The following is a 12,265-nucleotide window of genomic DNA, read 5'->3' on the forward strand; positions in this document are numbered from 1 at the left end:
CGAGGTTATAAACGTATAATTCTCAGATACATCACTATGGCGCTGTACATAGTTCAGTTAATGTACATATTAGTACTACACAGCGGCATCCGCAGTGAGTCTACGCAAAATCAATATTTCCCTTTTTCATCTGAATGATCTAATTTGGTTTATACTGTACTGAGTCAGATTGGGTGGGTGGAGTAATTGTATGACAAGAAGATGGCGAGCGGGGTTGGAAGTGAGTAAATGAGCCTGCTGTCAAATTAGATACTGTAAATGCTTTTTAATGCATGGCAACCAAGTGTTCATGAACCGTTTGCACACGATAGTCATGTGATTGATCTAAAGTTAGACGGCTTTGCAAATCGGTGAATTCTTACTAGCCTACCCCTGCTAGCACGAGCTTTGAATGAATGGCTCACTCTTCTCTTCGTTAGCTGACCAGTTAGCAGAAGCTCGCTAGTTAGCTATAGTAAGTCACCAGCAAAACATTGCTAGTAGGTGCTTGTGCGTATTTGTGCGGAAGTTCATTGTTTCATATGTCCGCTTAGAAAGGTGTTGATATGGGTGCTTCATGACTTTTGAAACATTCGTAGGGCATTTCGTAACACTGCTCTCAAGGTGGTAGCTAGGTCTAGCTAGCGCAACATTTATTTTCACCCCCCCGTACATGGGGTAGAGTCTTGGTATTCAGTGTGGCCTAACCTGCTTAGTTATTTATCTGAGAGCTTCTTTCATAATTGTTAGTTGACACAATGGGATTTGTTTTGCAGGCTCTTGGGACATGCTGACCTGTAAAATATTATGTGATTACCATAAATTGTATTTTTTTTTTATATTACCTGTCCTGACTAATAAGTGCCCCCCCCATCCACTCCTTATCTGCAGAACACAAGTTGCTTGCGATGGGGCCAACGGAGCCATGGTCGGTGAGGGAGAAGCTGTGCTTGGCCACCTCTGTCATGAAGAGTGGGGACCAGAACTGGTAATGCAGCAGGCTTGTCTACCTACATCATGTTACTGTACCAATTTTTTTGGACAGACCAGTCGAATCTTAGCCAGCCACCAACTTTCACTGAGTAAGACTTCCATGAATGGAAACAAGCAATAGGCTAATTGTCCCCAATTGATTATGTGAGGAAAGATTTTGGAATAGCACTGGTCAGTCGAATAGGAATTGTGATGATGCAATAATAGGATATCTACACCCACAGGGTGTCTGTCAGTCGAGCCATCAAACCATTTGCAGAGCCAGGACGACCCCCTGACTGGTTCTCACAGAAGGTAGGATATGCTTCTAGATGAACACCATGGACAAACAAGAACCTGATGATAGCATCTGAAAGATATTTGTCTTTGGTGCCCACAATGCAGTAACCTTATGGACTCTTGCCGAAAGGGTTGATTGAGTGAGATAGGTGGCATGGGTCCTTCAACGTTTCCCCTGCATTTAACAGCAGCACACCACTATATATAATTTTGTATTTTTTGATAATAATTTTTGGGATGGTTAAATGTTTTCAGTGTAAAGTTAAACAACTAAAACCAGATAAAAGTATGTAGAAAATGTAATTGAGCAATATATTTTTTTAAACAAGATCATCTTTGAGAACTAACAATCAGCAAAATAAATACTAGACAGTCAGGGAGATTCTAAAATATAAAAAAAAATGTGCAACTCAATATTAGAAAGGTGTTCTTAATATTTTGTACACTCAGTGTAAATGCAGCCTGTTGAATTAAAGGAAATAACTGCCTTATTCTTCTCTCTCCCTATCTCTCTTTTCATATAGCACTGTGCCTCCCAGTACTCGGAACTCCTGGAGACGACAGAGACTCCAAAGTGAGCACAGCAGTAACTGTTATGTTGATGTATTTTCCTGTGTGTGGCTGGATCTGTGATGGTTCTTCTGGTGCATTTCCTATGTTCAGAGGGGGTTGGAGAACATGGATAGTGTGTTAGTCTGAAGGGGGCAGGCATTGGTTTATGGATGACACGATCTTGTCTGGATGGTTTATGTTTATGACACGGTATCTCTCACCAGACGGAAGCGTGGTGAGAAAGGTGAGGTGGTGGAGACAGTGGAGGATGTGATAGTCCGCAGGCTCACGGCAGAGAGGATTGATGAGCTGAAGAGACTGATCAAAGACACACAGGAGAAGCACAGGTACACAGACTTTGTGCAATCTCTGATAGAAGTGGGACTATCTACTCAAGAGACTCATGGCCTTTAGTAGATCTTTGCTGCTACTTTATTGACCCAACTCTGATGTCAGTTGTTGATCTGCTGCATTCACAGGAAGCTGAAGAAAGAGGCAGAGCTGATCCAAGCTGGGCACCTGGACTCCAAACTAGAGGAGCTATGGGGAGAGATTGTGCAGTATGAGACTTCCTGTTACTATTTCTGTATCTAATTACCTGTCTATTTGTATTTTTCTGAAAAATACTTTCTGTGCCTGTCAGGAAGAAGAAACAGGAAGAGGAGGAGGCAGACATGAAAAGAAAGGCCACAGATACAGCCTATCTAGGTAAAAGATAACCCACTTCATGCACACCACAAGCTGCTTTTGCCTGTAGCTTTTCTTTATCTACTCAGTAAATATAACAGTATTTCCTGCTATTGCTCCTTAGGCACCCCTTTGTATCAGTCTTATTGCAAACCTTGTAGAACTCAATATACCAGGTAGTATACAGGTTGATTCAGATTTATTTTGTGTTTCTTCAATGATTCAATATACCCACAGGGGATGTTGAAATACAAATCATACCAAGGGGTTTGGATGAGGAGCTCTATCAGAAAGTATATCTAAGGCTGAGATAGATTTGTACACAGCCACAAAAGGTGGTCAAAGTAATTAGTGGATCAACTGTAGTGTGATTGGTCAAACTAAGAACAGTCTCACCCCGCCGCCCCACCCCCCTTCCAGCCAGACAGGCGGTGAAGAACACCCCTAAACGAGTGCCCAGTGTGACCGTGCGCTCTCCCCCGGGGTGCGGCTCGCCAAGCCTCGAGTTCTGCCAAGGGGACACACCCCAGAACACACCCGAGGACCCCAGCACCTCAGTGACTGTGAGTCCCTGTCAGCTACAGGGGAACGGGGCAGGGGCAGGGGCAGGTAGAGAGATGATTGGAGTTCAGTAAAAACATTCTGTTTTTGTCCATGTCAATTTGATGTGCTGCCACATGCTACACAAAATGCCTTTTCCTCGGTCTGCCTGCCTCTCTCCCATGTTATATCCCTCCTTTTCCCTTTTCCCAACTTTCATTTTCTCCCCTCCTCTCCGTAGGCCCCAGAAGCAGCAGGGTTCATGCCCCTGACTGAGGCCGGTGGGCTGGGTGGTGCAGAGTCAGGCCTGGGCACTCTTCTGGATGACTCCCCACAAAAGAAGATCTTGGGCCAGAAAGCCACGCCACCACCATCCCCTCTCCTCTCTGAGCTACTGAAGAAAGGCAGTCTCATACCCACAAGCCCCAGACTGGTATGTCTGAGAGGAAACACTGTATTATGCCATAGGGATTGTTCACTTCCATAATATTTAAAAACGTCCAAACCCATAGCCATTTCAACATCTTAGACTCATCGTCAGATGATTCCTGTTGCAGTTACAGAGTGCTGTGTTTGTCTCATAGGTTGGAGATGGTGACCTGCCTGGTAATATGACAATAGCACATGACCTACAGCTCACAGCCTCCATTCTCCCTGGCTGTCTAGCAACAGGTACACATACCCACTCACACTTATGCTTTTGCATAAACACCCAGCAGAAAGCTTGCTTCTAGAATGTTTGCAGATGTGTACCGGTCCATGTTTGTTTTTGCTAGGTAGTCAAATAGTTAAAATGTAGTATTGCTTAGTGTGGCATTTGTGACTAGATCAAGGCTCTGTACGCTGTGTGTGTGTGTCCGTGTGCGCTAGGTGCCCCTACACTTTCTCGTCTGCTGGAGGCTGGGCCTCAGTTCTCAGCTCCGCTGGGCTCCTTGGCCAGCAGCACAGACTCCTCCAGTGCCCTTCTCACAGCTGCTGCACCCCCCACTATGGACTCCCCCGCCTCACTACACACAGGTCTCTCCCGTTCCCTCCCTCCCTCTCTCTGCTTCTACACTGTACAATCACAGATCCTCTTCATTCTTTCTTCGTTACTTCCTCCCCAGCATCTTTTCTGTGTCTGTCAGCTGACCGTCACACTACTGTACGTGGCGTCTCAGTCCATCTCATCTCCGACATGAACGTGAAGCACATCACCATGATCATGTCCTCCATCTGTTGTCTTTACGCAGAGATTGAATATGGATCATGTTATAAGGCTGTTAATACTACCTGTGTGTGTGTGTGTGTGTGTGCGTGTGTGTGTGTATAGGAGGGGATGAGGTAGAGGCCTCCCAGCCTGGCCCAGGGGAGGGTACAGAAGAGGGTCTAGTGACGGTGCCCTACATGGGAGATGAACTGGACCTGGAGACAGTGGGGGACATCATCGCCATCATCGAGGATAAGGTGCTCGTCCTCCGCCTCACACACCTAAAAACATTGATTGATACCTGTTTTGCAGGTAGCCTAGCGTTTAAGAGTGTTGGGCCAGTAACCAAAAGGTCACTGGTTTGAATCCTCGAGCTGACTAGGTGAAAAATCTGTCTGTGCCCTTGAGGAAGGCACTTAACCCTAATTGCTCCTGTAAGTCACTCTGGATAAGAGCGTCTGCTAAATGACTAAAAATATAAAAATCAAGTGACAGGCTCTGACCTCTTTTGTCCTATAGGGTGATGAGAATGCAGAGGCTCTGGATGCGGCTGCAGTGGAGGCCGCTCTGTCCCTGTGTGAGGAGACGGGCCACGCCCTGTCTGGCCCCTGGGAGCCAGGCCCCTTCAAGCCCCCTGAGTCTAACCCTGCCACCCCTACCAGGGCCCCACAAGCCTCCTCATACCCCTCCCTCCACGGCAGTCTGGAGGTGAAGAGGGAGGTCCTGGAGATACGGGGTGGGGCCTTTGCATGTGACAGCCAGGACAACTGTACCTCAGGGTACCCACACCCCCTGGGCATCAGTGGCCTTCCTCCCTCCTCCTGCTCTTCTATGATGCTGGAGCACAGCCAGGCTATTGGCGCACGTCTGCAGCATGGGGTCATGGGCGGGGCCGATGGGGAGGGAAGCCCCGTCTCTCCCCATGCTACCATCAAGTGTGAGAGTGAAGAGTGGACGCAGCAAGGAGCTGATACACCACATGCAGGTATACACCCACTCATAGCCCTGGCACATCAAACTGACAGTCATACAGGTGCCAACACCAACCTGTTATGTTCTTAGCATGACTTCCTGTTTCTCTCTTTTCACTTTCACTTTCTCCCTTAGACTCTGAGGGTGACCCCATGACAAGAGGACACTCCAAGGTACACGTCCCACTGAGGAGAGAACAGGGGTCTTGTGCTGAGACCTGTTATTCTTGTGTTAGAACAGGGGTCTTCAACCTTTTCTTGCCAAGGGACCCCCACCAAGGCAAACCGGCGACTCAGGGACCCCCATCATAAGTTAGCAAAAAAACGTTTTTCCACATGTCCTGTCTTATCATCAATCAATCAATCAAATGTATTTATAAAGCCCTTTTTACATCAGCAGATGTCACAAAGTGCTTATACGGAAACCCAGCCTAAAACCCCAAACATAAGCAATGCAGATGTAGAAGCACGGTGGCTAGGAAAAACTCCCTAGAAAGGCACGAACCTAGGAAGAAACCTAGAGAGGAGCCAGGCTCTGAGGGGTGGCCAGTCCTGTTCTGGCTGTGCCGGGTGGAGATTATAAGAGTACAAGGCCATTACGGCCAAATTGTTCTTCAAGATGTTCAAACGTTCATAGATGACCAGCATGGTCAAAAAATTATCACAGTGGTTGTAGAGGGTGCAACAGGTCAGTACATCAGGTATAAATGGTGAATCATCAGATAATGATAATGGCAAGGAGAAGTAATCAGATCATTTTTTCATTAATTTGACATCCCACACATAACACTTGCAGGTGCTTTTTCAAATCCAGTGTGAGATACTCCAATGAGTGTAATTTGCTCAATATTAGGAAGACAAAGGATTCTCCTCTTTTCTACTGTAGGTATCTAACTCAGTCTCTCTCCCCATCTCTCTGTACCTGTGTTGCATGTGAAGGAGGAAGAGGAGGGGGTGAGCGACGGAGAGGAGAGGAGTGCCTCAGAGACTAAAGAGGGCCTGGATGGGGGGGATGAGGAGGGGGACGGAGACGAGCCGGAGGCCTTCCTGTCGGAGGCAGAAGGGGAGACGGAGCTGGAGCCCCCAGCCAGTGAGAGTGAGGACAGCTATAGTCTGCACACAGCCTCTTCCTCTCTGCAGCTCCACACCACCGCAGACTCTATCCCCAGCAGCCCTGCCTCCTCCCAGTTGTGAGTCACACACACACATACACACACACACACACACACACACACACCACCAAGCATGTGTATATCATGTCAAAACTCCTCTCTTTCTCTCTCCCCTTCTTCCTTTGCTATGCAGTTCAATGTGCAGTGAGGACCAGGAGGCCATACAGGCACAGAAGATCTGGAAGAAAGCTATCATGCTGGTATGGCGAGCAGCCGCCAATCATAGGTAACAATCTCACTCATGAAACCCAGGTCTACAACAGGACCCTGCCTGCACCATGCACCCTGCCTCTCATTTCAGCTTCTGAAAGTGATGTCCATGCTGTTTTCCTGGTGCAGGTATGCTAATGTCTTCCTGCAGCCTGTGACTGATGACATTGCCCCGGGGTACCACAGTATTGTGCACAGGTAAGCACTGACCACTGACACAGGGGACAGGTGCTTTCTCTGCTGGCTTGGTCTCCCCATTTAGTGTATCTGTTGGACAATCTGACCCCTCCTTTCTCCTCCACCCCAGGCCCATGGACCTGTCCACCATTAAGAAAAACATTGAGACAGGTCTGATCCGCACCACGGCAGAGTTCCAGCGGGACATCATGCTGATGTTCCAGAACGCGGTGATGTACAACAGCTGTGACCACGACGTGTTCCACATGGCCCTGGAGATGCAGAGGGACGTCCTGGAACAGGTCCAGCAGTACCTGGCCACACAGCTCATCATGCAGACCTCCGAGTCGGGCATCAGCGCCAAGAGCCTGAGGGGCCGGGAGAGCACCCGCAAACAGGACCCCTCGGACAAGGTGCTCCTCTCAGTGGGACCGCACGGGATAGAGGGTCTTTAGATAGGAATGAGAGGAGAGAGTAGGGGGAATGGAGAGTCTAGGAGAGGAAAGGAAAGTGAGGATTTGGGGATGAAAGAAGAGACGGATTAGGGATCCGTTTAACTGTAAAAGGAAATGACATAAGTCTCTTACCTTTGGAAGGCAGCTAGACCCTCTCCTAGATTTTATAGGAGGGTACATGTATGTCAGCCATGGTGTCTTCCTAACGCATGATCATGTGCTTTGGTGTTCATTTGATCCATTTCACCACTGACATCCTTCACTATTCTCCATTCTGAGTTGCCATGGATGGAGACCATACTGTTGGTGGGCTTCATGGGCTTAGATGGTGATAAACTCATGATAGTAGATAGGAACCTGACTCCCTCAGATAATACTGCTAATACTGTTGAATTGCATTACAGACAAGAACACAAAATAGTCAAACACATGCACTGCACCCATACCTGTGCAGATATAGCGACAACGCGAGACAAAGATCACTGCGAGTCCACGCAGTTGAAATCAAATCAAAGTTGATTTCTCACGGGCACAGGATACAGCAGGTGTAAACAGTGCAGTGAAATGCTTGCTTGCAAGCTCTTCCTCAACAATGCAGTAATACTAAGTCATATGAAAGAAATACACACCAGAAACTACACTATATACAAGATCAGTACCAGTACAGTGCGAATCAATGTCAGAGATACTAGTGACAGTTGAGGGAAGGCAATGCATATGTAATCCGGTTCAATTTCTCTCAACTCTCTCAACTGGCAATCTGATACACACACACACACTGATATTTTCTTTCTTTCTTTCTCATCCTTCATCCTTTCACGGCCTCTGTGTCTACACTTGTGTGTGTTGGCTTCATTGATCTGTGTGTGTATCTGTGTTGTTTGTGTGGGTGTATGTGTGTGCGGTGTGTGTGTGTGTGTACCCCACTTCATTGCATCAATGTGTGTAAAGACATAGCCATGGCAGCACTCCAACCTTGTGTTCCTCTCCAGTGTCTCTGGCTGGTAGATAGTCTCTAAGCAGGAGAGAGGGTCAAGGTTTAGGGGGGTTTAGAATGAGTTATTTTGGATTTAGTGCAACAGATCCAATTTGTATTATAGTATTTTTAAAATATTTATTTTAGGGGGTGGATCATCTTTAATATTGCATATAGATTGTGGCTTCTATCAGAGTAGTTGTCTGCATCATTTCCAATCCCCCTTATGTTTAAAAATAATAATATATATATTATTTTAAATATGTATTTTTTAAATATATTTTCCTTCCTTATTATTTGCCCGTAACCCTACCACCCCTCCCTTAATTGGAGTAAACTAATGGACAACAACACTTAGGCTTCTACTTCCAGTTTATACATACTATATGCATTTTACAGACACAGTATATTTTACATTAGTTATCTTTTGTTTGTTTTTAGTCCCATCCTTCAGCTACCCTCAACCCCTCCCATCCAGGTTTGATTTCTAGCTGCCATATATTTTCTCACTGTGCTGTGATGTTTCACAAAAGTTCTGAACCTTTCTATTCGCATAGTTTCTACAGATTGTAAATTAAAGAGAAACATTTTTGGTAAGAGTATTATATTATAGTATTTCAAACTCAAGTATTTTTGCAATGCTACAGAATTTCACATATGGCCAAAAGTCACATGATACATGTTGTTGCATATTGCAGTTCAAGTTTTAAGATGGGATGCTTATATTTAGTTCATCACAAAGGCTCCAACGATATCTTCACAATCCAAGTGAGGAATTGGTTCCCCACCTGTATTTAAGTAAAGGAGTTGGGTCAGTTCTTGGACCACTCCTGTGAGAAGATGGGTCCTGCTTCATTATGTGTTCCAACAGGTTTATATTTTATACGGTATTTAGTGTCCATGAGTAGTGGTGTTCACTTATTTTATACCCTCATGTTTTTTCTGTATACGATAGACCCATCAGAGAAATTAGGTGCATCTTTCTTTAATGCAGTTCTCTTTTGGAGTGTGTTGTCAGTGTGTTGTCAGTGTGTCGTCAGTGTGTCGTCAGTGTGTGTGCTCCACTGCTCCTCTTCTTTCCTTGTTCTGTGTCTTTGTTCCCTCTCTCTGACTATCCTCTGTCCTCTCACAGGACAGTGTCCCCATGGCCTCTCCTGCCTTCCTTCTCTCTCTCTTTGTAAGTACCCAGTCTGCAGGTTATGACCTGTCAAGACTACAGCTAGGGTATTTGCATTCTGGCCCCAGGTCAGATTGAATACTTGCCTGACGACTCATCCTGAATTTGATTTCGCTGCTCTATCGATCGCTCCATGCGTCATTCTGAACCTGCTACCCTGGAAGTCATTTGTGCTGATGTCAAAATGACGTGATTCGTGTAGGCCGGCTCTGGCCCAGCCCATCGGTTTCTGGGACCAATCAGAGTGGTCAGAATGTGTTTGCATTCGAGAAGCAAATCCAGACTCATCGTGGAGGAGAAACGTTAGTGGGCGTGGCGTTTGGCCGGAGCGATATGGATGGGTAGGCAGGCAAATTGAATACCCCTGCTCTATAGTATTCTCTTTTTTACATTTCCTCTCTTTCTCTCCCTCTTTCTCTCTCTCACACACACACACTCCTACAAACACATGCAGGCATAGATACAAATTGGCTTGCTTACTTTCATGCACACAAGCTAATTGACACGTGTTTGCAAGTTGCATTGAATCTAAATGTTGAACCATGTTTCCTATCATGTTCAAACAAACACTAAATATGAGGGCCAGTCTGTCCGGTGTTGTCTAGGGTGATGGCTAGTTTTTCTAGCTTCTGATGGCTTTGGACCAGAGTTAACCCGTCTCCTCTCTTTGCCTTTACAGGATGGGGGCACCAGGGGGCGCCGTTGTGCCATAGAAGCTGACCTGAAGATGAAGAAATGAGCTGCAGGGAGCACCTGCAGATGACTCTGGATGGAGGATCCTCTATCCATGGTCATGTCCCAGTTGATTAAGGTACTGAAGGACACCACAGTCGGGGTCAATGTCGTTTCATGTCCTCTCACTTCAACTGGACATGGTATGTCTCGCTGAGAGCAATACAATTCCTGAATTGCAGTTTAGAGTAAACGCAACCCCAGCACTGAGAAACACAAACTCCAACTCCTGAATCGAGTCCCCTCTTAAAATGAGCAGGGCATTGTGACGTAGATAAACTGAGCGAGGAACCGTTGACTGGATGAGATGATTAGGGTCGTACTGTACGTGTCTGTCAACACAACTTATATACCTTGCATTGTGTATGTGTTTCATGTTTTTAAGTTCTTTGTATAGTATTGTACAGGCATGTCCCTTTGTGTACATATGGTGCCTTTTTAAAGGCAATGAATGTTTCAAAACAATAAATATTTGTTGCAAGATTGTGGTCCCCTAACTTAGCAAACCAGGTAGTGTGTGGTTTTTGTTTTAAAGAAATCCAACAAAAAGGACTAAGGCCGGAGATTCTAAGGCAATCTGTTCGAGCACTGTCGACAATAAGCTATTTAAAGGCAATATTCCCAAGTTCGTGGAGACCGCATTTATGGTAAATGCTGCATGTCAGCTCAAGCGAAAATTACCTTTTAAAATGGCACATTGTCGACAAGGTATGAACTAACTGAATCCCGGCATAAGCTCGGGTGTAACACCAGTGTATATACAGTGCATTCGGAAAGTATTCAGACCCCAGCGTCGCTGCACAGCTATTTTCAGGTCTCTCCAGAGATGTTAGATCGAGTTCAAGTCCGGGCTCTGGCTGGGCCACTCAAGGACATTCAGAGACTTGTCCCGAAGCCACTCCTGCGTTGTCTTGGCTGTGTGCTTAGGGTCGTTGTCCTGTTGGAAGGTGAACCTTCGCCTCAGTCTGAGGTCCTGAGCGCTCTGGAGCAGGTTTTCATCAAGGATGTCTGTACTTTGCTCCTTTCATCTTTACCTCGATCCTGACTAGTCTCCCAGTCCCTGCCACTGAAAAACATCCCCACAGCATGATACTGCCACCACCATGCTTCACCGTAGGGATGGTGCCAGGTTTCCTCCAGACGTAACGCTTGGCATTCAGGCCAAAGAGTCCATCATGGTTTCATCAGACCAGAGAATCTTGTTTCTCATGGTCAGAGTCCTTTAGGTGCCTTTTGGCAAACTCCAACCGGGCTGTCCTGTGCCTTTTACTGAGGAGTGGCTTCTGTCTTGCCACTATCATAAAGGCCTGATTGGTGGAGTGCTGCAGAGATGGTTGTCCTTCTGGAAGGTTCTCCCTTTCTCCACAGAGGAACTCTAGAGCTCTGTCAGAGTGACCATTGGGTTCTTGGTCACCTCTCTGACCAAGGTCCTTCTCCCCCGATTGCTCAGTTTGGCCGGGCGGCCAGCTCTAGGAAGAGGCTTGGTGGTTCCAAACTTCTTCCATTTAAGAATGATGGAGGCCACTGTGTTCTTGGGGACCTTCAATGCTGCAGACATCTTTTGGTACCCTTCCCCAGATCTGTGCCTCAACACAATCCTGTCTCGGAGCTCTACGGACAGTTCCTTCGACCTCATGGCTTGGTTTTTGCTCTGACATGCACTGTCAACTGTGGGACCTAATATAGACAGGTGTGTGCCTTTCCAAATCATGTCTAATCAATTGAATTTACCACAGGTGGACTCCAATCAAGTTGTAGAAACATCAAGGATGATCAATGGAAACAGGATGCACCTGAGCGCAATTGAGTCTCATAGCAAAGGGTCTGAATACTTATGTAAATAAGGTATCTGTTTTATTTGTAATAAATTTGCAAACATTTCTAAAAACCTGTTTTCGCTTTGTCATTATGCGGTATTGTGTATAGATTGAGGACATTTTTATTTATTTAATCAATTTTAGAATAAGGCTGTAACATAGCATTTGGAAAAAGGGAAGGGGTCTGAATACTTTCCAAATGCACTGTGTGTGTATATACAGTGGGGAGAAGAAGTATTTGATACACTGCCGATTTTGCAGGTTTTCCTACTTACAAAGCATGTAGAGGTCTGCAATTTTTATCATAGGTACACTTCAACTGTGAGAGACGGAATCTAAAACAAAAATCCAGAAAATCA

At 46.0% G+C, this 12,265-nt stretch overlaps 1 protein-coding gene across 5 annotated transcripts; it reads left to right on the forward strand.

Moving 5' to 3' along the window:
- The first annotated feature begins 4 nt into the window (after window positions 1–4).
- On the forward strand, window positions 5–10,570 carry LOC121579590 (bromodomain-containing protein 8). 5 transcript variants are annotated; one of them, XM_041894318.1, is made up of 20 exons: window positions 5–220; window positions 871–967; window positions 1,197–1,266; window positions 1,776–1,825; window positions 2,028–2,150; window positions 2,283–2,363; window positions 2,447–2,511; window positions 2,911–3,053; window positions 3,272–3,463; window positions 3,615–3,702; window positions 3,901–4,047; window positions 4,343–4,476; window positions 4,739–5,204; window positions 5,327–5,364; window positions 6,130–6,380; window positions 6,496–6,588; window positions 6,702–6,770; window positions 6,880–7,162; window positions 9,313–9,357; window positions 10,037–10,570. In XM_041894318.1, the coding sequence occupies exons 1-20, from the start codon at window positions 202–204 to the stop codon at window positions 10,094–10,096; spliced, it is 2,514 nt and encodes an 837-aa protein (XP_041750252.1). In that variant the 5' UTR covers window positions 5–201; the 3' UTR covers window positions 10,097–10,570. The 5 variants fall into 5 exon arrangements, with proteins under 5 accessions (XP_041750252.1, XP_041750254.1, XP_041750255.1 ...); XM_041894319.1 differs by lacking the exon at window positions 5–220 and adding an exon at window positions 249–454; XM_041894320.1 differs by lacking the exon at window positions 9,313–9,357.
- The last annotated feature ends 1,695 nt before the right edge of the window (window positions 10,571–12,265 follow it).

The sequence above is a fragment of the Coregonus clupeaformis genome, chromosome 13 (genome assembly GCF_020615455.1).
Source record: "Coregonus clupeaformis isolate EN_2021a chromosome 13, ASM2061545v1, whole genome shotgun sequence".
NCBI classification, from domain to species: Eukaryota; Metazoa; Chordata; class Actinopteri; order Salmoniformes; family Salmonidae; genus Coregonus; species Coregonus clupeaformis.

Excerpts from the sequence above, each read along its gene's own strand:
- LOC121579590 (XM_041894318.1), top strand. Across the intron at positions 3,054-3,271 it reads ACCCCAGCACCTCAGTGACT|GCCCCAGAAGCAGCAGGGTT; the intron begins GTGAGTCCCTGT and ends TCCTCTCCGTAG. Across the intron at positions 6,589-6,701 it reads CGAGCAGCCGCCAATCATAG|GTATGCTAATGTCTTCCTGC; the intron begins GTAACAATCTCA and ends TTCCTGGTGCAG.